This window comes from Oncorhynchus masou, chromosome 27 (genome assembly GCF_036934945.1).
Source record: "Oncorhynchus masou masou isolate Uvic2021 chromosome 27, UVic_Omas_1.1, whole genome shotgun sequence".
Classification (NCBI taxonomy): domain Eukaryota; kingdom Metazoa; phylum Chordata; class Actinopteri; order Salmoniformes; family Salmonidae; genus Oncorhynchus; species Oncorhynchus masou.
This window is the reverse complement of record NC_088238.1, coordinates 30,917,588-30,939,426: the sequence shown is the minus strand read 5'-3', so window position 1 is coordinate 30,939,426 and position 21,839 is coordinate 30,917,588. Positions and strand designations below refer to the sequence as shown.

General features: G+C 44.2%; 1 protein-coding gene across 1 annotated transcript in view; it reads right to left on the bottom strand.

Annotated features, from left to right (window-relative positions):
* Window positions 1–3,878: 3,878 nt before the first annotated feature.
* LOC135515435 (diacylglycerol kinase iota-like) overlaps window positions 3,879–21,839 on the bottom strand; it is a 64,922-nt gene continuing 46,961 nt past the window's right edge. The window contains exons 31-34 of the mRNA XM_064939102.1: window positions 21,730–21,766; window positions 21,519–21,618; window positions 21,108–21,216; window positions 3,879–4,039 (exon numbers count right to left, since the gene is read on the bottom strand). Coding sequence (XP_064795174.1) covers window positions 3,879–4,039; window positions 21,108–21,216; window positions 21,519–21,618; window positions 21,730–21,766 — 407 coding nt within the window. The remainder of the gene's footprint in view (window positions 4,040–21,107; window positions 21,217–21,518; window positions 21,619–21,729; window positions 21,767–21,839) is intronic.

Here is a 21,839-nt window from a genome sequence, read left to right as displayed (position 1 = left end):
TTCGGGCCATGGATCGTCACTGGAGGCTTCATGCCATGGATCATCATTGGAGGCTTTGGGCCATGGATCACCACTGGAGGCTTCGGGCCATGGATCGTCACTGGAGGCCTGGTGCATAGAGCTGGCACAGGGCTTACCAGGCTGGGTAGACGCACAGGAGACTGGGTGCGTGGAGCTGGCACAGGATATACTGGGCCGTGGAGACGCACCAGAGGTCTGGAGCGCAGAGCTGGCACAACCCATCCTGGCTGGATGCTCACCCTAGCCCGGGCAACTGCGGGATGCTGGCACAGGACGTACTGGGCTGTGAAGTCGCACCGGAAACACAGTGCGCAGAGCCGGCACAGGATACCCTGGGCCGAGGAGGCGCACTGGAAACCAGGAGCGCTGAGTCGGCACAATCCATCCTGGCTGAATGCCCACTGTAGCACGGCAAATTTGGGGAGCTGGCACAGAGCGCACCGGGCTGTGGATTCGTACCAGAGACACACTGCGCATCACCGCATAACACGGTGCCTGACCGGCCACACGCTCCCCACGGTAAGCATTTTATTCATAGAATTTAATATCATTTCAAGGTCAGTCAGGAGAAATTGGCGCTGCTTTACGATTTCGCATCTGATGTATCACCTCACGTCGCCTCTATAATGTTGTTTGTTAATGTGAACTTCAATACCTATGGCTCCCCACGGTAAGCATGGGGAGTTGGCTCAGGTCTAAACCCTGACTCCGCCAATCTCCCCGTGTGCCCCCCAGAAAATGTTTTTGGAGCTGCCTCTCAGGCTTTCGTCGTTGACTTAACTCCTCGTATCGTCGCCGTTCCTCTCTCGCTGCTTCCATCTGCTCTCTTGGACAGTGATACTCTCCGGCCTGCGTCCAGGGTTCTTCTCCATCCAGGATGTCCTCCCATGCCCACTCATCCTGGGCACGCTGCTTGGTCCGTTTTTGGTGGGATCTTCTGTAACAGCCCTCGGGGATTCGAACCAGCTCATTTTTGCTTACTTGCCCAAAGCTCTTAACCTGCTGCCACCACAGCCAAACTATCATCTTGAATTTGCAATAATTAGCAATAATGTTTCCAATTGGTGTTTCATTAGTAATGGGCTAGTCTCATGAATCCTTACTCCTCACGCTCCATTTTTGATGTGTGATAAACATTGAGAGAGTCATAGAGGGGCCATTGGGCTGCCGTTGTCAAGTACCATACAGGTGCTCAGCCAACAACAGATTACCTCATAACTAGTACCATACAGGTGCTCAGCCAACAACAGATTACCTCATAACAAGTACCATACAGGTGCTCAGCCAACAACAGATTACCTCATAACAAGTACCATACAGGTGCTCAGCCAACAACAGATTACCTCATAACAAGTATCATACAGGTGCTCAGCCAACAACAGATTACCTCATAACAAGTACCATATAGGTGCTCAGTCAACACCACAAGTTTGTGTTGAGGAAAGAAACATCAGACTGCAGCCGATATGAGGTGCATACAGGTAGGACACACACACAGACACGCACGCACAGACATAGACACGACACGCACGCACGCACACACACGCGCACACGCACACACGCACACACGCACACGCGCACGCGCACACGCACACGCACACACACACACACACACACACACACACACACACACACACACACACACACACACACACACACACACATGTTAGCCTTCTAAAACCAGACTAGAGCTGACCCAGAACATTTGGCGACGACCTGTGGTGTCTGCCAGCTGCTACAGTACAGTATGTGGATCACCCCTCCCCGGTGCGTCTGCACCAGAAGGAGTAGGGAGGGAGTAGGGAGTAGTAGAACTCAGGGGAAAGGCCCAGCTCCCCGGTTCTACCCGACCCGGTACCCCAGATCTGCTCACATCCCTAGGCCGGTGCCTCTCTCTCTGGGTCAGGAAACCAGGCAAACTGGGGAGAAGAGAGAGTGAGCAACAAAGGGGGAGCCATCGACCTTTCCTCCGATCCACTAGGTCCTGTTTTTTAACCTTTCCGTTCTCTATGTAGGTCTTATTTAGATTGCAAAGAGCTGTGGGGAAGCAGCTCCAGTAGAGGACAGGGAGAGAGCAGACAGTGGAATTAATTCACACTCAGCTGTAGCTGTGTGTTTGACTGCCAGACTCATTTAAATACTGCCCACAGCTGTTTCTCTCTCTTTCTTTCTATTGTTCTCTCTCTCTCTCTCTCTCTCTCTCTCTCTCTCTCTCTCTCTCTCTCTCTCTCTCTCTCTCTCTCTCTCTCTCTCTCTCTCTCTCTCATTCCCTAGCTCTGCTACTTCTCCTTCTTGTTCCCTCTCTCCTCCTCATCCGGCTCTGTTTCCCTTCCCCCATTCCCCAGAGTGAGGGGTGAGTTTGGGGTACACAATGCAACACAGACTTGTTTGTCTTTGTTTGTGTCCTCTGGCGATACAGAGAGTGAATAGTGAAGAGGAGAGGTGGAGAGTTCCTCTCTGCATCTCTATGGAGAAACACACTCCACTCTTTCAGGTTTAATCATAGGCTAGTGAAGGAATGAATTCACTTCTATTGATTAACTCTACAAATACACTGACACCCAGCAGATCATCCACCTAGGAAGGGCACCTTTAGCAAGAGCATGTCATCTCCCCTGAAAGTCACTCCTCGTTACTGGCTAGTGGCTACACATATGTGGTTCAATTCACATCCTCCTCCATCAAGTGTGTCAATTATATATATATATTATATATACAGTGTCTTGCAAAAGTATTCGGCCCCCTTGAACTTTGCGACCTTTTGCCACATTTCAGGCTTCAAACATAAAGATATAAAACTGAAGAATCAACAACAAGTGGGACACAATCATGAAGTGGAACGACATTTATTGGATATTTCAAACTTTTTTAACAAATCAAAAACTGAAAAATTGGGCGTGCAAAATTATTCAGCCCATTTACTTTCAGTGCAGCAAACTCTCTCCATAAGTTCAGTGAGGATCTCTGAATGATCCAATGTTGACCTAAATTTGGATTTGGATACAAAAAGATTTCCCAAGCTTTAAACATCCCAAGGAGCACTGTGCAAGTGATAATATTGAAAGTTTGAAATATCCAATAAATGTCGTTCCACTTCATGATTATGTCCCACTTGTTGTTGATTCTTCACAAAAAAATACAGTTTTATATCTTTATGTTTGAAGCCTGAAATGTGGCAAAAGGTCGCAAAGTTCAGGGGGCAATACTTTCGCAAGGCACTATATATATATATATATATATACTATATATATATATATATATATATATATATATATATATATATATATATATATATGTGTGTGCAGAGTGCTGTATATGTAGCTTGTGGATGGAAGGGTATTGGGGGGCTTAGTGATTGAGGAGTGAATCACCCAGAGAGGAGAGAACACAGATGGTGAGGAGAAGCAGGCAGCAGCTGGGTTTGGAGCACAAGCCTGGTTCCCTGGGTGCCATCTCTGCTCTGCGGAGGAGGAGCCAAGAGGGCTTCTCCCGCTCCATCTTCCTCTGTTGCTCCCCACCTCTCTCTCCCCCCGCTTTCTAGTTCTCCCTCTCTCTCTCTTTCTCTCTCCCGCTCCTCTTCTTCTCCCCCTTCTATCTCCCTCTCCTGTTCACACACATGGAAGCTACTCCATAGAGCAGGATTCTCCAACTGATGGCCATGCTGAAACAGGAAAGGGCCTCCAACTGATGGTCATTCTGAAACAGGAAAGTGCCTTCTCCAAACTGTTGCCACAAAGTTGGAAGCACAGAATCATCTAGAATGTTGTTGTATGCTGTAGCGTTAAGATTTCACTATGCATTGGGGGAAGATAGCGTTTTCCTGGCATCCGCCAAACCCAGGTTTGTCTGTCGGACAGTCAGATGGTGAAGCGTGATTCATCACTCCACTGCTCCAGAGTCCAATGGCGGGGAGCTTTACACCACTCCAGCCAATGCTTGTTATTCCGTATGGTGATCTTAAGGCATGTGTGCAGCTGCTCGGCCATGGAAACCCATTTGGCCGTAGACACCCATGAAACTACCATACACGGGACGGTTAAATTACTGTAAACCCAGCACTCTGAATAGAAGCATGTCACAAACCAAACAATATCTCACAATGATGGGGTGCAAAGAACTGAACTAAATAGTGTGTGATAATGACATACAGGTGTGAACAGGTCATCAGAATTCGGGTGATTGGGATCTGGAGAGTGAGCTGCGTGCAGGGGATCTATGTGTTTGAGAGCGTGAGCTGGAAAGTGGTCTGGAAAGTGAGCTGTAATTCAAGGGATCTACATGTATGAGAGTGTGAGTTGGAAGCAGACGTTACACAATGGCAATTCTACACTCAAACCAATTATTTACCAATAGCTACAGCAGAAAGTAGATATTAGAGTATATTACAGCATCAGTGCCCTAAAAACTGTCTCTGTGAATGGGCCACTATCTGTTAAATCTAATCTGCAGTAGACATCTTGCCCCAGGACCTTGATAACTTTGCTCCGATGGGTAGCAATGACTGCTGATGTCTGACTGAAACTGCCCATCGTCCTCTGTCTAGCCCTTCTCTCTCTTCACTCTCTATTCCATCTCTCCCAACCCCCTGATTCCCTTTTCTCTACCTCTCAGAATCCTTCGTCAACTCATGAGGGAGATGATTGATCCACACGTTTTTATTAGTTCCCCTCGGGGCTGAGAAACATGCACAAATCTCACACCCCGTACCCGGGCTACAGCTCAACCAGACCGGAGGCATGTGAAACAGAGATGAAGTGTATTTTTACATGAGATATCTACACCCGGAAAAAGAAATACTATCATGCCTCTTGATTAGAATTGCTCAACCAGTTCTCTGTGGGTATGCCACAGTGACATAATCATTTGGGCAACGGTTGGGTTATTCCAGAGACGGTGGTTTATACACACAGTCACACATCATTCTCAACCCTGACAGGACTGCAATTTCTCACCAAATCTCTGCATATCTTGTCAAACCAGGAGAGACTTTCTAAAATATATGTAAAACATTTTTTTAAACCTGGCGAGTCAACAAAGAACAGATTCTTATTTACAATGACGGCCTGACAAAAGACAAAGACCTCCTGTAGGGATGGGGGGGATTATACATTTATTTAAAAAAACAATGGAAGACAAAACGAACAGCACAGACAAAAGACAATGGCAACAGCAACAATACAACAGCAAACAAACAGTGGATATGTGTGCGTGCAGGCATATGTGTGGTGTGTGTGCTTTTGAGAGTTCATATGACATATATCTATAAGGGCCCTCTGTCTCCAATCCTCTCCATAGGGTTCATGTCTCATGCACCTGTAGTGAGCTATAGAGCCAGGGCACTCTGTATATATATATATATTTTTTTTTAAACTTGGCCCGAGACATCTTTAAATAATACATTTCTAACGGAGACAGTGGGAGTATTGTTCCACTTCCCAATCCAGCTTCACAGTCATGTAGGGGGGGAAATCCCTGCTGTAATCGCAGCATAATATATGTCTGATAAGAACAGCACACAGTGAAAACACAAGGCCATTCAGACTCCATCACAGTTAACACAATGAATGGAGAAAAAAGGAACATTGTATTTTTCTACCCCGGGGTTAGGAAATAGTTTTCCATTAAAGGGATGCATGCTCGCAGATATCCATAGACTTCCAGGCATTGCGCTAATGCTAGTTAGCCTTGGCTCACGAAACTACCTTTAACTTCCTTCGTACTGGACACAGAGACATACAAATATATCCACGAGTTCATCTGGCTCTGGGGAAGTAGATAAAGGGCTTCATTGCCAAAATTCCAAAGTATCCCTTTAACACGAAGCCGCTGTACTGTACACGCTCATACATGTATTCTAAGCTTTGTATGTCCATGTTTAGTGCAACAGAGGCTATTTAGTGTCTATCAAATTGATGTATATGACTGTAGGCGGTTGTAGATTCGTCAGTCAGTTGAAGCAGAGAGCTAGAGGGAGAGACCTAGATGGACGACTGTAGATTTCTCTAAACGCACAGCCCTCCATCATCGCCCCCATCATCCCTGTATCACTTCCTCTCTCCATCTCTCCCTCCCCCTGCACTCCACAGAATATCAGTCATCGCCTGTTAACTAATTGTCAGCATGTCAGAGGCGATTTCTCTCTCTGATAGCAGCTCCGTTATTTCCCTAATGTTCATATTCTCAAGGCTCCCTCTCCCTAACGCCAGGATAAATAGGCTCAGTATCAGGTCCAATCTGATATTGATGTCAGTTAATGTATCCGGTTGTGGTAGCAGCAGACTCTGATAGTTCTGATACGTGAGGAGCTCTTGCAGTGTATCACTCATGTTCACGGTCAGTAGACAGGACCGGAAATCTTTGGAGGCTCCCTTTCTGACAGTCTCGGAAAGCATAGGCCGGTCATTAGAGGAGAAATAAATGGACAATATGTTTTTTGATTTCTGCTTCAAAGTGACAGTTCTGATTCAGAGGGGTCAAATCAAATCAAATTGTATTTGTCACATGGGCCGAATACAACAGGCGTAGACTTTACCGTGAAATGCTTACTTACAAGCCCTTAACCAACAATGCAGTTCAAGAGTTTATAAAATATTTCCTAAATAAACTAACGTTTAAAAAAATCAAATCAATGAAAAAGTGACACAATAAATCAACATAACAATAACGAGGGGACCCATGCCAAATCTGTTCAGTCTCCTGAGGGGGAAAAGGTGTTGTTGTGCCCTCTTCACAACTGACATGGTGTGTTTGGACCAGGATCGTTTGTTAGTGATGCGGACACCAATGAATTTAAAACTCTCGACCCGCTCCACTTCAGTCCCGTCGATGTTAATGGGGGCCTGTTTGGCTCTCCTTTTCCTGTAGTCCATGATCAGCTCCTTTGTCTTGCACACAATGCCAGGTCTCTGACCTCCTCCCTATAGGCTGTCTCGTCGTTGTCTGTGATCAGGCCTACCACTGTTGTGTCGTCAGCAAACTTAATGATGATGTTGGAGTCGTGCTTGGCCACGCAGTCGTGGGTGAACAGGGAGTACAGGAGGGGACTAAGCATGCACCCCTGAGGGGACCCAGTGTTGAGGATCAGCGTGGCAGATGTGTTGTTGCCCACCCTTACCACCTGGGGGCAGCCCGTCAGGAAGTCCAGGATCCAGTTGCAGAGGGAGGTGTTAAGTCCCAGTGTCCTTAGCTTAGTGATGAGCTTTGAGGGCACTATGGTGTTGAATGCTGAGCTGTAGTCAATGAACAGCATTCTCAAATACGTAGGTGTTGCTTTTATCCAGGTGGGAAAGGGCCGTGTGGAGTGCGATTGAGATTGTTCCGTCTGTGGATCTCTTGGGGAGGTATGCAAATTGGAGTTGGTCTAGCGGTTCTGGCATGATGGTGTTGATGTGAGCCATGACCAGCCTTTCAACGCACTTCATGGCTACCGACGTGAGTGCTACGGGGCGGTAATCATTTAGGCAGGTTACCTTCGCTTTCTTGGGCACAGGGACCATGTTTGAAACATGTAGGTATTACAGACTCGGTCAGGGAGAGGTTGAAAATGTCCATGAAGACACTTGCCAGTTGGCTGGATGAGATCACTTCTAGGTCGTGTTCCTCCTGCCTTCTCTGGAAGAGAAGAACTTGCGGTCAGGGACTTTGCACAGGAACTTAGGGAAACTCCATGCTGTGACAAGTTTCTGTTCTTCATATCACTACTTCCCATTTATGTCACACACATAGTTAAATAAACACAATCAACTTTTCTCACTGAAGGGAGACCGGTAAAAGAGAAGGAATAGGTGGTGATATAAGTGATTCGATCCAGACACCTTTAAGGTGTAGTCTGATGTTGTTTTCTGGACACAAAAGGTTACAGACTGTGGGTTGCCTGGCGCTGTGAGTTGCCTAGCAACCCCTTTAGCCATATAGAAAGACTCTGGTTCTGATGAGGTCTATTATTAACCACAATGATCTATGTAAGAGAGTAGAAAACTCATACTAGTTCCCTTTTCAAAATTCATAGTAACACAATGCTTTGAATCCTTCTTTATTATTGGGAACATGATAAGCTCATGTCTTTATCACTATTGACTACAATAGTTATTGTCACTCACAAACATTTGCTTATCATTGACATCCTGAATCATGTTTCTATTGAGCAGTTCAATGGCGGTCTGTCTCTATCCTAAGCTACAATCCCTTGACACTTTGAGGCATCACTAACATTGTATGTGTTTCCATGATTTGGCGGATTATGTTTCTGTTTATCAGCCCCGTCTGTGTGCTGTGTGTGATCTGATACCATCATCACTCATAGAGAATGGCTCTGGTGAACCTGCAGAGAGGCGTATTCCTTCAGAGAGCTTACACCTAGCCTGGGACAAACACCAGTCTCCCAGCATCCTGCAAACTCCTAACTATGCCAGGGATCATCTACTAGATTCAACAGCTGGCCAATTTCTTTCTTGACTGGGTGGTCAGAGGGCCAAAACCTAAAATAAACAAATCATTTGCAAACACATATGATATTTGACTAAAACATGATCATTTCAAACCTTGCTTACATTTGTTGACAATACCATATTTCTCCCTTATTATTCATGGAAATACTTTGGAACAGATTACACTATATAGACAAAAGTATGTGGACACCCCTAAAATTAGTGGATTCTGCTATTTCAGCCACACCCGTTACTGACAGGTGTATAAAATCGAGCACACAGCCCTGCAATCTCCATAGACAAACATTGACAGTAGAATGGCCTTACTGAAGAGGCCACCTTCCCAACAAGTCAGTTCGTCAAATTTCTGCCCTGCTAGAGCTGCCCCGGTCAACTGTAAGTCCTGTTATTGTGAAGTGGACATGTCTTGGAGCACAACGGCTCAGCCGCAAAGTGGTAGGCCACACAAGCTCACAGAACGGGACCGACGAGTACTGAAAATCGCCTGTCCTCGGTTGCCACACTCACTTCCGAGTTCCAAACTGCCTCTGGAAGCAACGTCAGCACAATAACAAATCTTCATTGTAAAGGGTTTTAACACTGTTTTCCATGCTTGTTCAATGAACCATAAACAATTATTGAACATGCACCTGTGGAACGGTCGTTAAGACACTAACGGCTTACAGACGGTAGGCAATTAAGGTCACAGTTACTTAGGACACTAAAGAGGCCTTTCTACTGACTCTGAAAAACACCTAAAGAAAGGTGCCCAGGGTCCCTGCTCATCTGCGTGAATATGCCTTAGGCATGCTGCAAGAGGCATGACGACTGCAGATGTGGCCAGGGAAATAAATTGCAATGTCCGTACTGTGAGACGCCTAAGACAGCACTACAGCGAGACAGGACGGACAGCTGATCGTCCTCGCAGTGGCAGACCATGTGTAACAACACCTTCACAGGATCGGTACATCACACCTGCGGGACAGGTACAGGATGGCAACAACAACTGCCCGAGTTACACCAGGAACGCACAATCCCTCCATCATTGCTCAGACTGTCCGCAATAGGATGAGAGAGGATGGACGGAGGGTTTATAGGCCTGTTGTAAGGCAGGTCCTCACCAGACATCACAGGCAACAATGTCGCCTATGAGCACAAACCCACCGTTGCTGGACCAGACAGGCAAAAATGGCAAAAATGCTCTTCTCTGACGAGTTGCGGTTTTGTCTCACCAGGGGTGATGGTCGGATTCGCGTTTATCGTTGAAGGAATGAACGTTACACCGAGGCCTGTACTCTGGAGCGGGATTGATTTGGAGGTGGAGGGTCTGTCATGGTCTGGGGCGGTGTGTCACAGCATCATTGGACTGAGCTTGTTGTCATTGCAGGAAATCTCAATGCTGTGCGTTACAGGAAAGACATCCTCCACCCTCATGTTGTACCATTACATTACATTACATTACATTTAAGTCATTTGGCAGACGCTCTTATCCAAAGCGACTTACAAATTGGTGAATTCACCTTATGACGTCCAGTGGAACAGCCACTTTACATTAGTGCATCTAAGTCATTTAAGGGGGGGGGTGAGAAGGATTACTTTATCCTATCCTAGGTATTCCTTAAAGAGGTGGGGTTTCAGGTGTCTCCGGAAGGTGGTGATTGACTCCGCTGTCCTGGCGTCGTGAGGGAGTTTGTTCCACCATTGGGGGGCCAGAGCAGCGAACAGTTTTGACTGGGCTGAGCGGGAACTGTACTTCCTCAGTGGTAGGGAGGCGAGCAGGCCAGAGGTGGATGAACGCAGTGCCCTTGTTTGGGTGTAGGGCCTGATCAGAGCCTGGAGGTACTGCGGTGCCGTTCCCCTCACAGCTCCGTAGGCAAGCACCAAGTACCCTTCCTGCAGGCTCCTGCAGGCTCATCCTGACATGACCCTCCAGCATGACAATGCCACCAGCAATACTGCTCGTTCTGTGCGTGATTTCCTGCAAGATAGGAATGTTAGTGTTCTACCATGGCCAGCGAAGAGCCCTGATCTCAAACCCATTGAGCACGTCTTGGACCTGCTGGATTGAAGGGTGAGGGCTAGGGTCATTCCCCCCCAGAAATGTCCAGGAAATTGCAGGTGCCTTGGTGGAAGAGTGGGGTAACATCTCACAGCAAGAACTGGCAAAGAACTGTGAAATGCAGTCCAGGAGGAGGAGATGCACCACAGTACTTCATCTGTTACCGAGCACATTTGTGTGTTTTTCATCAACCACATGTAGGACAGGATCTAAAGCATCTTCACAAATACTCTTCAGGAGGTCAAAGAGGGCTGCTTATAGGAGATAATTGCTTTGCATGTCTCTCATGTACTAGACAGAACTGTCAAATAAATGTTTTACCTAATTAATCATTTCACCTGCATTGAAAGAAAAAAAAGACCTGTACAGAAAACAACATTGAGCTACACGAGCTCTAGGCCCAATCCCTCACTGAGTTCATAGGACATAAATGTCGTACGTAGTGAGTCCTGGCCCAGGTCCATTTGTAGTGGAGATAGATAGTGGATCTTAGTGTCAGAGGAACAGCGTAACAGCAGGTTAGGAAAATGGTAGCTGCCTGTGGAGCCCACTGATGCCCATCAGTAAGGAGGAACGCACAGCAGAACAGGTGAGAGAGAGTGGTGCCATCACACCTGCACCCATCTGACACCTAATTAGCTGCTAAATGTTCTTTTAATCTACTAAATCTCATGGCCAGATGACAATGACTTTACGCTATTACCACTGTAGCGTATGGAGTCCATATGGAGCTATAGGGCTGATTTCAACCAATTGCGGATAGTCGGTTTCCGAAGAATGTCAGATTTGGAAGTGCAGGAATATCACTGTCTACAATGGAGAGAATTCCGGGCTCTGATCTCATACATTTTACATACTAAACACTATATTAAACTGTATTAAAATTGTAGGACTAGTAATGCCATATCATTTGATATGTTGTACAGTACATCAATGGGTCAAATTATGGGGAAAAAAATCATTTCCCAGTGTTTAATATGACGATGTCTTGACAGAATAATTCAGTACATACTGTAGCTAATGGAAGAGCTACTGTGCTTCAAGGAAGTATTCACACTTGACTTTTTTCCACTTTGTCGTGTTACAGCCTGGATTCAAATCGGATTCAATTGAGATTTTGTGTCACTGGCCTATACACAATACCCCATAATGTCAAATTGGAATTCTGTTAAAAGGCATTTTCACAAATGAATTAAAAATGAAAAGCTGAAATGTCTGGAGTCACTAAGTATTCAACCCCTTTGTTATGGCAATCCTAAGTAAGTTCAGGGGTAAACACTTGCTTAACAAGTCAAATCATATGTTGCATGGACTCACTCTGTGTACCATAATAGTGTCTAACATGACTACCTCATCTCTGTACCCCACACATACAATTGTCTGTAAGGTCCCTCAGTCGAGCAGTGAATGTCAAACACAGATTCAACCACAAAGACCAGGGAGGTTCACCAATACTTTGCAAAGAAGGGCACCTATTGGTAGATTACACTTTTTATTAAAGCAGATGTTGAATATACCTTTGAGCATGGTGAAGTTATTATTTACACTTTGAATGGTGTGTCAATACACCCAGACACTACAAAGATACAGACGTCCTTCCTAACTCAGCTGCCGAAGAGGAAGGAAACAGCTCAGGGATTTCACCATGGTGACATTAAAATAGTTACAGAGTTTAATGGCTGTGATAGAAGAAAACGGAGGATGGATCAACAACATTGTAGTCACTCCACAATACTAACCTAAATGACAGAGTGAAAAGAAGGAAGCCTGTACAGAATAGCAATATTCCAAAACATACATCCTGTTTGCAATAAGGAACTAAAGTAAGATAATTGGCAAAGAAATTAACTTTATGTCCAGAATACAAAGCGTTATGTTTGGGGCAAATCCAACACAACACATCACTGGGTAGCGCTTTTCATATTTTCAAGCATGGTGGTTGCTGTTATGGGTATGCATTGGCAAGGACTAGGGAGTTTTTTTGGGGACAAAAATAAACAGAATAACCACATAAAATCCTAGAGGAAAACCTGGTTCAGTTTGCTTTCCAACAGACACAGGGAGACAAATTCCCCTTTCAACAGGACAACATCCTAAAACACAAGGCCAAATATACTCTGGAGTTGCTTACCAAGATGACAGTGAATGTTCCTGAGTGACCTAGTTACAGTTTTAACTTAAATTTGCTTTAAAATCTACGGCAAGACATGAAAATGGCTGTCTAGCAATGATCAACAACCAATTTGACAGAACTTGAAGAATTTGTAAAATATAAAAATATTGTACAATCCAGGTGCACAAAAGCTCTTAGAGACTTACCCAGAAAGACTCACAGCTATAATAGCTGCTTAAGGTGATTCTAACATGTATTGACTCAGGGGTGTGAATACTTATGTATATTTTATATTTCTGTATTTCATTTTCAATAAATTAGCAAAAATTCTAAAAACATGTTTTCAAATTATCATTCTGAGGTAATGTGTAGATGGGTGAGAGAGAAAAAATGGATTTAATCCATTTTTGAATTCAGGCTGTAGCACAGCAAAATGTTGAATAAGTCAAGTGGTATGAATACTCTCTGAAGGTACTTTGTGGCCTTGTGTGAGTCTGATGGGGTTTAAAGTGAGGAGATGAAAGGGTAGAGCAGAGTTGGGTGCCCATGTCCCACCCCCCACCGCCCTCGCTCTCCCTCTTTCTTCTAATCAATTAAAATCCCTGTTAAGCATCTCCAGGGATACGTGGGCCTGTGAATACCAAGGCATCAGAGAGGAGACATCTCCTTTATTCTCTCCGTCTCTCCCACCTCCCTCTCTCTCTTTCTCCACTCGGCAGCACACATGAAAAGGTTAATGAATTGAGAGTGAAGTCTCTCGGCCTGTAGACAGTGTATTGAAGAGCGATGGAGAGAGGACAGGTCAGAGTAAAGGCAATGTAAGGAACGGGTTGTTAGTCTACTCTACTGTTACGAAAAGCCACTTCTAATCAATCACCGAATCCATTTTGCCTCTCCGTCATTGTGTTACGGTGAACATACTGAATTAATAATCAATTAAATGAGATTTCATTATATGTCTCCTGCCTGCCGTGTGCAGCCTATCTGAAAGTGAACCAGATGATTTAGGGGTAATATCACCCCTTCTGTTTACTGTAAAGTTGGAGCTATTGCGTATGTGCAATACACAAAAGGTACAACAGAACAGAGCGGCCCAGGACAAAACAAGTGTGACAACAACCAAACAGATGCTTTGAAACATCCACCTCTTCTATGATTCTGATAGTAAATATTCCATTGATTCAAACGCTGAAACACCCCCCCAACCCCACAGCCCAGTATATTGCTCCAGGGCCTGTGAAATGAATTATTAAATACAATAGCGATTGCATATTGAATGAATATTCAGACCTTTTTTACTCTCTTGCCGTCCGTCCCACCCACTGTCACCATCTGTATTCATGTGGCATGGAGGTGGGAGGTTGGTGAGGCTGGCACCCGTTGACAGGAGGACGTGACTGGCACACTGATACCTTGACTGGCACACTAAGACCACTGTTCTGTCCTGGCCCTCCACACTGCCTTACCGGTAGGTGATCACACACAGGGCCTGGCCAGGTAAGAGAAGACAGACATCGGGTACTGGGGAGAGAGGGATGTAGGAAATGAGAGCAAGAGAGAGTAGCAGCTATCATGTGGAACTTTGTTGTGGGAAAAGTTGTTGGAACAAAGCAATAAAGCTGATTTAAAAAATAAATAATCTATTCTACAGCAAAATGGTCAAAACGTCCCTGAAGCAGACTTCACAAGTTCATAATTGGACACACCTGTCAAGAAAATACATTCTATGAGCCGCCCTGATTTGTGCTGTTCTATTTTGGTAATGTAGCAGACGCTCTTATACAGAGCAATTAGGGTTAAGCACCTTGCTCATTGACAGATTTTCCTCTTAATCAGCTTGGGGATTCAAACAAGCAACCTTTCAGTTACTGGCCCAACGCTCTTGACCACGATGCTACCTGCCTGCATGTATTCAATGCTCTTCGGCTTGCTTTGCGTGCCCCAAGTCCATTGCATGTCTCTAAAGCACAGCACACGGCACAATATTCAACACAGTTCACTGCTTAAAATAAATTATGAATCAAACTCAGGTCCCTTGGAATTTAAATTGCAGGTGCATCTTGGATGAGTGTGATTTGAAATATTGGAGCAAGGCTCCCCACTAGTGTTAAAAGATCCTTTAAATCGTGTGCGAATTAAACAGTAGATTAGATCAAATCAAAATGTTATTTGTCACAAATTCGCCAAATACAACGCTTCCTTACAAGCCTCTTCCCAACAATGCAGAGTTATAAAGTAAGCAAAGATTAGCAAACAAATAACAAAAGCAAATAGTAACACAGTGAAATAACAATAACGAGGGACAATATACAAGGAGTACCGGTACCGAGTCAATGTGCAGGGGTACAAGGTAATTGAGGTAATATGTACATGTAGGTAGGGGTAAAAGTGACGAGGGAAACAGGATCGACAATAAACAAGAGTAGCAGCAGCGTATGTGAAGAGTGTGAAAGGACGTCAACGTGTGTGTGTGTTTTGTGTGTGTGAGCGTATGCAGTGTGTGTGCGTGTGTGTATATGTTGGAGTGTCAGTGTCGCGTGTGTGAGTGTGTGAGTAGAGCCCAGTGAACGTGCATTGACCCAGAGAAAGAATGTCAGTGCAAATAAAATAAAAAAGGCACACACACACACACGAACGGACACGCACACACGCACACACACAATTTAATGCATATTAATACATGTTGTCATCACTACTGCTAAGTGCCTTATTTCAACTAGAGTAATTCAGCTACAGTTGAAGTCGGAAGTGTACATACACTTAGGTTGGAGTCATAAAAACTCGTTTTTCAACCACTCCACAAATTTTTGTTAACAAACTATAGTTTTGGCAAGTCGGTTAGGACATCTACTTTGTGCATAACACAAGTAATTTTTCCAACAATTGTTTACAAACAGATTATTTCACTTATAATTCACTGTATTACAATTCCAGTGGGTCAGAAGTTTACATACACTAAGTTGGCTGTGCCTTTAAACAGCTTGGAAAATTCCAGAAAAGGGTGTCATGGCTTTAGAAGCTTCTGATAGGCTTATTTACATAATTTGAGTTAATTGGGGGTGTACCTGTGGATGTATTTCAAGGCGTACCTTCAAACTCAGTGCCTCTTTGCTTGACATCATGGGAAAATCAAAAGAAATCAACCAAGACCTCAGAAAACAAATTGTAGACCTCCACAAGTCTGGTTCATCCTGGGGAGCAATTTCCAAATGCCTGAATGTACCACATTCATCTGTACAAACAATAGTACGCAAGTATAAACACCATGGGACAACGCAGCCGTCATACCGCTCAGGAAGGAGATGGATTTTGTCTCCTGGAGATGAACGTTGGTGCGAAAAGTGCAAATCATTCCCAGAACAACAGCAAAGGACCTTGTGAAGATGCTGGAGGAAACAGGTTCAAAAGTATCTATATCCACAGTAGAACTGCAAGTCCTATATTGACATGACCTGAAAGGACACTCAGCAAGGAAGAAGCCACTGCTCCAAAACCGCCATAAAAAAGCAAGACAGCAGTTTGCAACTGCACATGGGGACAAAGATTGTACTTTTTGGAGAAATGTCCCCTGGTCTGATGAAACAAAATATAACTGTTTGCCAATAATGACCATCGTTATGTTTGGAGGAAAAAGGGGGAGGCTTGCAAGCTGAAGAACACCATCCCAAACATGAAGCACGGGGGTGGCAGTGACATGTTGTGGGGGTGCTTTGCTGCAGGAGGAACTGGTGAACTTCACAAAATAGATGGCATGAGGGAGGGAAATGATGTGGATATATTGAAGCAGCATCTCAAGACATCAGTCAGGAAGTTGAAAAAGCATGTGCGAGCAAGGAGGCCTACAAACCTAACTCAGGTACTGTCAGGAGGAATGGGCCAAAATTCACCCAACTTATTGTGGGAAGCTTGTGGAAGGCTACCCGAAATGTTTGACCCAAGTTAAACAATTTAAAGGCAATGCTACCAAATACTAATTGAGTGTATGTAAACTTGACACACTGGGAATGTGATGAAAGAAAGAGAATATTAAATAAATTATTCTCCCCACTATTATTCTGATATTTCACATTCTTAAAGTAAAGTGGTGATCCTAACTGACCTAAGACAGGGAACTTTTACTCTGATTAAATGTCAGGAATTGTGAAAAACTGCATTTGTCTAAGGTGTATGTAAACTTCCGACTTCAACTGTATTTGTCTGCTATCACCCTCACCTTTTCTCTCCTTGTCTCCAGGGGCTGTTTGTCCCTGTGAGCTCCCATTTCCTGGGTGTCATCAATCACAGTACAACTCTGTATGGAGGTCAAGTACACAAGAGACCGACCTCACCTCCATCACACTACAACCCTTGGAGGGACAGTAATAACCAAATCAGGGCCTGCACAAAGCCTCTCTGTCAATTGGGTGCTAGGAAGAATCTATCATTCATTCAAATAACTTATATAGGTCACACATAGACTCGACATTCCCATAGATAGAATATGCATTACTGTAAGTGGGGTGGACATGATATCTATAGTTATCATGCCATCTATTGGTACATTTGAGTATGACTGCTGGGTCATGTTTTTACTCCCATTCCACTCCAATCCAGTAGGTGGCAGGATTGCACAAACCTAATAAACTTTTGCTGTCATCTAGTGGACATATTGCTCTATTGCCCTCAGCTATGTTTAGACTATTGTGGTCCATGTTTGCTGTGTTCTATTGCGCTATGAAATAGATGACTCTCCTATTCGTAGCACTTTGCCCAGTCATATTCAAGATACCTTTCTAGGGGTTCTTATGCTTCTAGCCTTGATTTGCATTTTTGATAACATATCTACATAGCACAGCTTAATAGGTGTAGTGGAATGATTTATGTAACCTCCCTCTTCAAATCAGGGTTGATTGGAAACAGCTGTTCAAAAGAGGACGTTGTATTATCATTTCTTTGTGCTCCCTGACGAATGCAATGCAGCGGAAACGCGCCAGCGTCGTTTCCATTGAACATGCCATACAAATAAAGGCGTTTTAATGAGTTATATATGAAGAAGTGCCTCGGGTCCTCCTTTCTTCTTCAAAACCCTACAAACAGTTGATTAAAACAAACACAACCATGATGACACTGCAACAAGATGTTTCAATGAAAACTTTAATCTTCTTCTAAAATTATATGATTATTCAGATGTTACAATTGTACACCCCGGCATGCTTTATATGCCTCTCAAACGTCATTTTATTTCCCAAAATAACTTGCAGAACATTTAACAGTTGAACAACAGTGATTTTGGATGAAAACCTTTTAAGTCCCCGTTGGAAGATATCTGTGGGAGAAGAGTGTTTTTGGTTTGAGGTCCCATTATTTCAGAAAGTCCTTGTAACATCTGCAACATCTTTGTTACTGTAACATCGAAAGACTCAATATGGCACTAACCAATCCCTGTGGGGGGAAAATGGGGATTGAGAGAAATCAGTGTAAATCAAAAGAAGCTAAAGAAATCTAGAAGTCGTAGTACCCAGTATGACCAGCAGCTATTGTTCTCCATGTCTGTACCGACCTTATCAATGCCCTGTAGTACTGGGTATTACTGGGTTATAAGGGGGTAAAGGTCAGACCTAGGTCCGATTCGTTAAATACTTGAGGTGCACTTTTTTTTGCTTGACTAGCATGCAGGTTGGGTGGAGTTTGCACTTTTGCTACTATTCTATTGGTTCCATTATACCAGACAAGCAAAGCACACCTCCAGTATTTGACACAGACACCGGTCTAAATCATTATAATTACAGGTTATCTAACAGGCACACTGCGGAGACTAACTGACTACTGATAAGGTCTCTCAGTAGACTGAATATACAGTCTACTGAGAGAATATTGAATATTGAATATTCCCACTATGTTCTCTTATTATGTTCTCTAAGGTTATTCCCTAGGGTTAGGGGCAGGCTGCCTTGATATTCAACCACACTAGTGTTCAAATTCATCTTCACAGACACTAAGAACGTTGGGAGACTTCAAGAGACTCTCCTCACAGACCCTCATCACTGTGACATCACGTCAATGACCAATCAAAACACAGGAAACGTTGTGAGAGGCAGCACTATACGACTTTTAGAGAATACAAAATAAACAACAACATTCAAGTAATCCCATGGTCTGAAAAATACAAAATCAAAAGTAGAACCATTAAACATTTCAAACCTTACCCATATACTTAGGTATAAAACTATTCAAATCTTAACAATTATAATAACATAATAATAATAATAATGCCAGTTTGTGATGCCATTATTATGTGGTAGCAACTTCTAAGGAGGGAAGGAAAATGGCATGCACAACAATGTTGAATAACAAAGAACACAAAATAATACAAAATCAAATCCAATTTATTCACAATAATCATAAATAATGGATGTTTGTCTCATAGAGATAGATAGAGGACTAATCTTTGTATCTGTGCCAAAATGGCATATGTGACTGCATGGGCATCTCCATTTTAGAGTAGTCAATTTTCTTATCAATTTGTATTTTAAAAAAAAGCGAAAAGCTAGTATTGGTAATTTACCACCACCTGCAGTTCTAGAATACTGAACAAAATCTTGTGTGTCGTTTATTTATTGTGGCCACTAGATGGCAGTAATATATCTTAAAGCCATTTGCAAACCATAGGCAACCCAATTTAAAGAAGTGGAAGACAATTGGCTGAAAGTCCCAACCATAGGAGTCCCCACCCAGTTGACTAAAAGAAAATGGTTGAAAACTTAATGGAAATGTCCATGCTAAAACGGGTTGTATTCATTTAGATTCCTCAATCTATCTCTATGGTTTATGGTGCTAAGCACGTCCAGGCAGGGTAGTGGGGGATGGAGGGAGGCAGAACAACATAAAAACATTTCCATTTCCCAGGTCATATTCGACCACTGGTAGACGCTGAATAAATAAAACAAGGTCAAGTACTAAAGTACATCTGTCTTGGTTTTCAGAACAGTCATCTTAACACATTACAGCTGTTTTTACAATACCTAACAGTAGTTGTAGTGTTTCAATCATATAAAGTCAACCAAACTAAACCCACGCCTTTGAGGTGTCCACAACAACAGAAACACAGCCACACACACACCAGCACGGTAAGAAATTGCACATTCAACACTCCTTGGTGCCATAAAGCACTGTTAAAACATTAATGTAATGTAAACATGAATAGGGAAATGCACAAAAATCATTCATTCATATTGCATTGAATATGGCTCAGATTTTTTTTTTTACTATTCTCTCTCAAGAAGCCCCCCCCCCACACACACACACACACACACACACACTCCCCCTCTGTCTCTGCATCACACAAACACGCATATGCACGCACACGCAAGTCTAAAAGAACTGAACACACAAACACACACACACTCCCCCTCTGTCTCAGTCTCTGCATCACACAAACACACACACACACTCCCCCTCTGTCTCTGCATCACACAAACACGCATATGCACACAAGTCTAAAAGAACTGAACACACAAACACACACACACACAAACACACATTCTGTAGGTATGTACATGCTGCTTGGGTAGAGCTCTAGGTCGGGTGTGTAATGGGTCCCCGGGGCTGCATGAAGATTCAGTCCGTCTGTCTTTTCTTTGTCTGCCTAGCTGTCTGTCCACTCATCTCAGTCCCATACTGGCTTCCAGGGGGGGTTGTGGAGGCTTATAATTGGTTGTCTACAAGCCGAGCAGTGTTGTTGGGATAGCAGTAGTGGTATCCTAATGTAGCAGTGGTAGTAGTATGGAGGGTGCTGGGTGCTGTCCCTGCCTCACAGTGCTGCGTGTCGTTGGCAAACGTCTGAATGATTCACAAAGGCCTTCTGGGAAATACATACATTGAAACTATGTACGCGGTTTAACCGTGGTTGAACCGCGTTGGTACAGTATGTAAGGCTGCAGGGCCGCACTGAGAGAGGGTCTGTGTGTCTGCGAACCCTCACCTCTGATCCCTGACCCCTAACCCCTGAACCCTAACCTAGCCCAGATCGTGGCATTCAGTGAACAACAGGCAACTCCATACCCCAACACTCCCATACGTTTACAATCAATCAATAAATAAATAAAAGCAATAATAAACAATAATTTCGATGAAACATTTTCCTGTGCAGGATAGAACAGAGTCTAAAGCGTGTCAGGCTGCTCCTCCTGTCTGTCCATCCCTCAGTCAATCTATGGAGGTGAAGGGGGCTTACCTCTCTCTCTCTCTCTCTCTCTCTCTCTCTCTCTCTCTCTCTCTCTCTCTCTCTCTCTCTCTCTCTCTCTCTCTCTCTCTCTCTCTCTCTCTCTCTCTCTCTCTCTCTCTCTCTCTCTCTCTCTCTCTCTCTCTCTCTCTCTCTCTCTCTCTCTCTCTCTCTCTCTCTCTCTCTCTCTCTCTCTCTCTCTCTCTCTCTCTCTCTCTCTCTCTCTCTCTCTCTCTCTCTCTCTCTCTCTCTCTCTCTCTCTCTCTCTCTCTCTCTCTCTCTCTCTACGGATCTCTAGATCTTCGTGGGAGACAGTGGTAGGGAGCTGTTTGCTGGTCAGGTAGGAGGCCAGCTCTTGGTCCCCCGCATCACGAGCTTGCTCTACTGGGGTCTTACCCTGTGAACACACACAGACACACAGGTGTGTGGTTACTTACACTCCATTAAACAAACTCTCTCTTATGTGCGAGCTTGCCTCTGTGTGTCTGTGTTTGTTTGTGCGGTGCGGTACAAGTGTGTGTGTGTGTGGGTGTGTGTGTGTGTGTGTGTGTGTACTGTGCATGTCCTGTCTGTGTGTGTGTGTGTGTGTGTGTGTGTGTGTGTGTGTGTGTGTGTGTGTGTGTGTGTGTGTGTGTGTGTGTGTGCGTGAGTGTGTCTGTGAGTGCATGTGCGTATGTGTGTGGTGTGTGAGGTTCTAACCTTGAAGTTGGTCTTGATGAGGGAAGCTCCGGAGTCCATGAGAAGACGACACACAGCGTGATGCTTCCGAGAGGCCGCTTTGTGCAAGGCAGTATCTCCTCTGAAAACACACAGGGGCACACACTTCACGCAACCTACAGGCTGCCTGATTCATTCTTCAACATCAGACCGTCAGATAGACAACAAAGCCATAAGACAGTGGGTGACTTACGTTTCTCTGTTGGTTAAATCCAGGAGCACCTTTGACCCTAAAATAAAATAAACAGAGCAAACATTTTAGCAAACATCCGAGGTTTGCAAAAAATCTTATTTGACGGATGC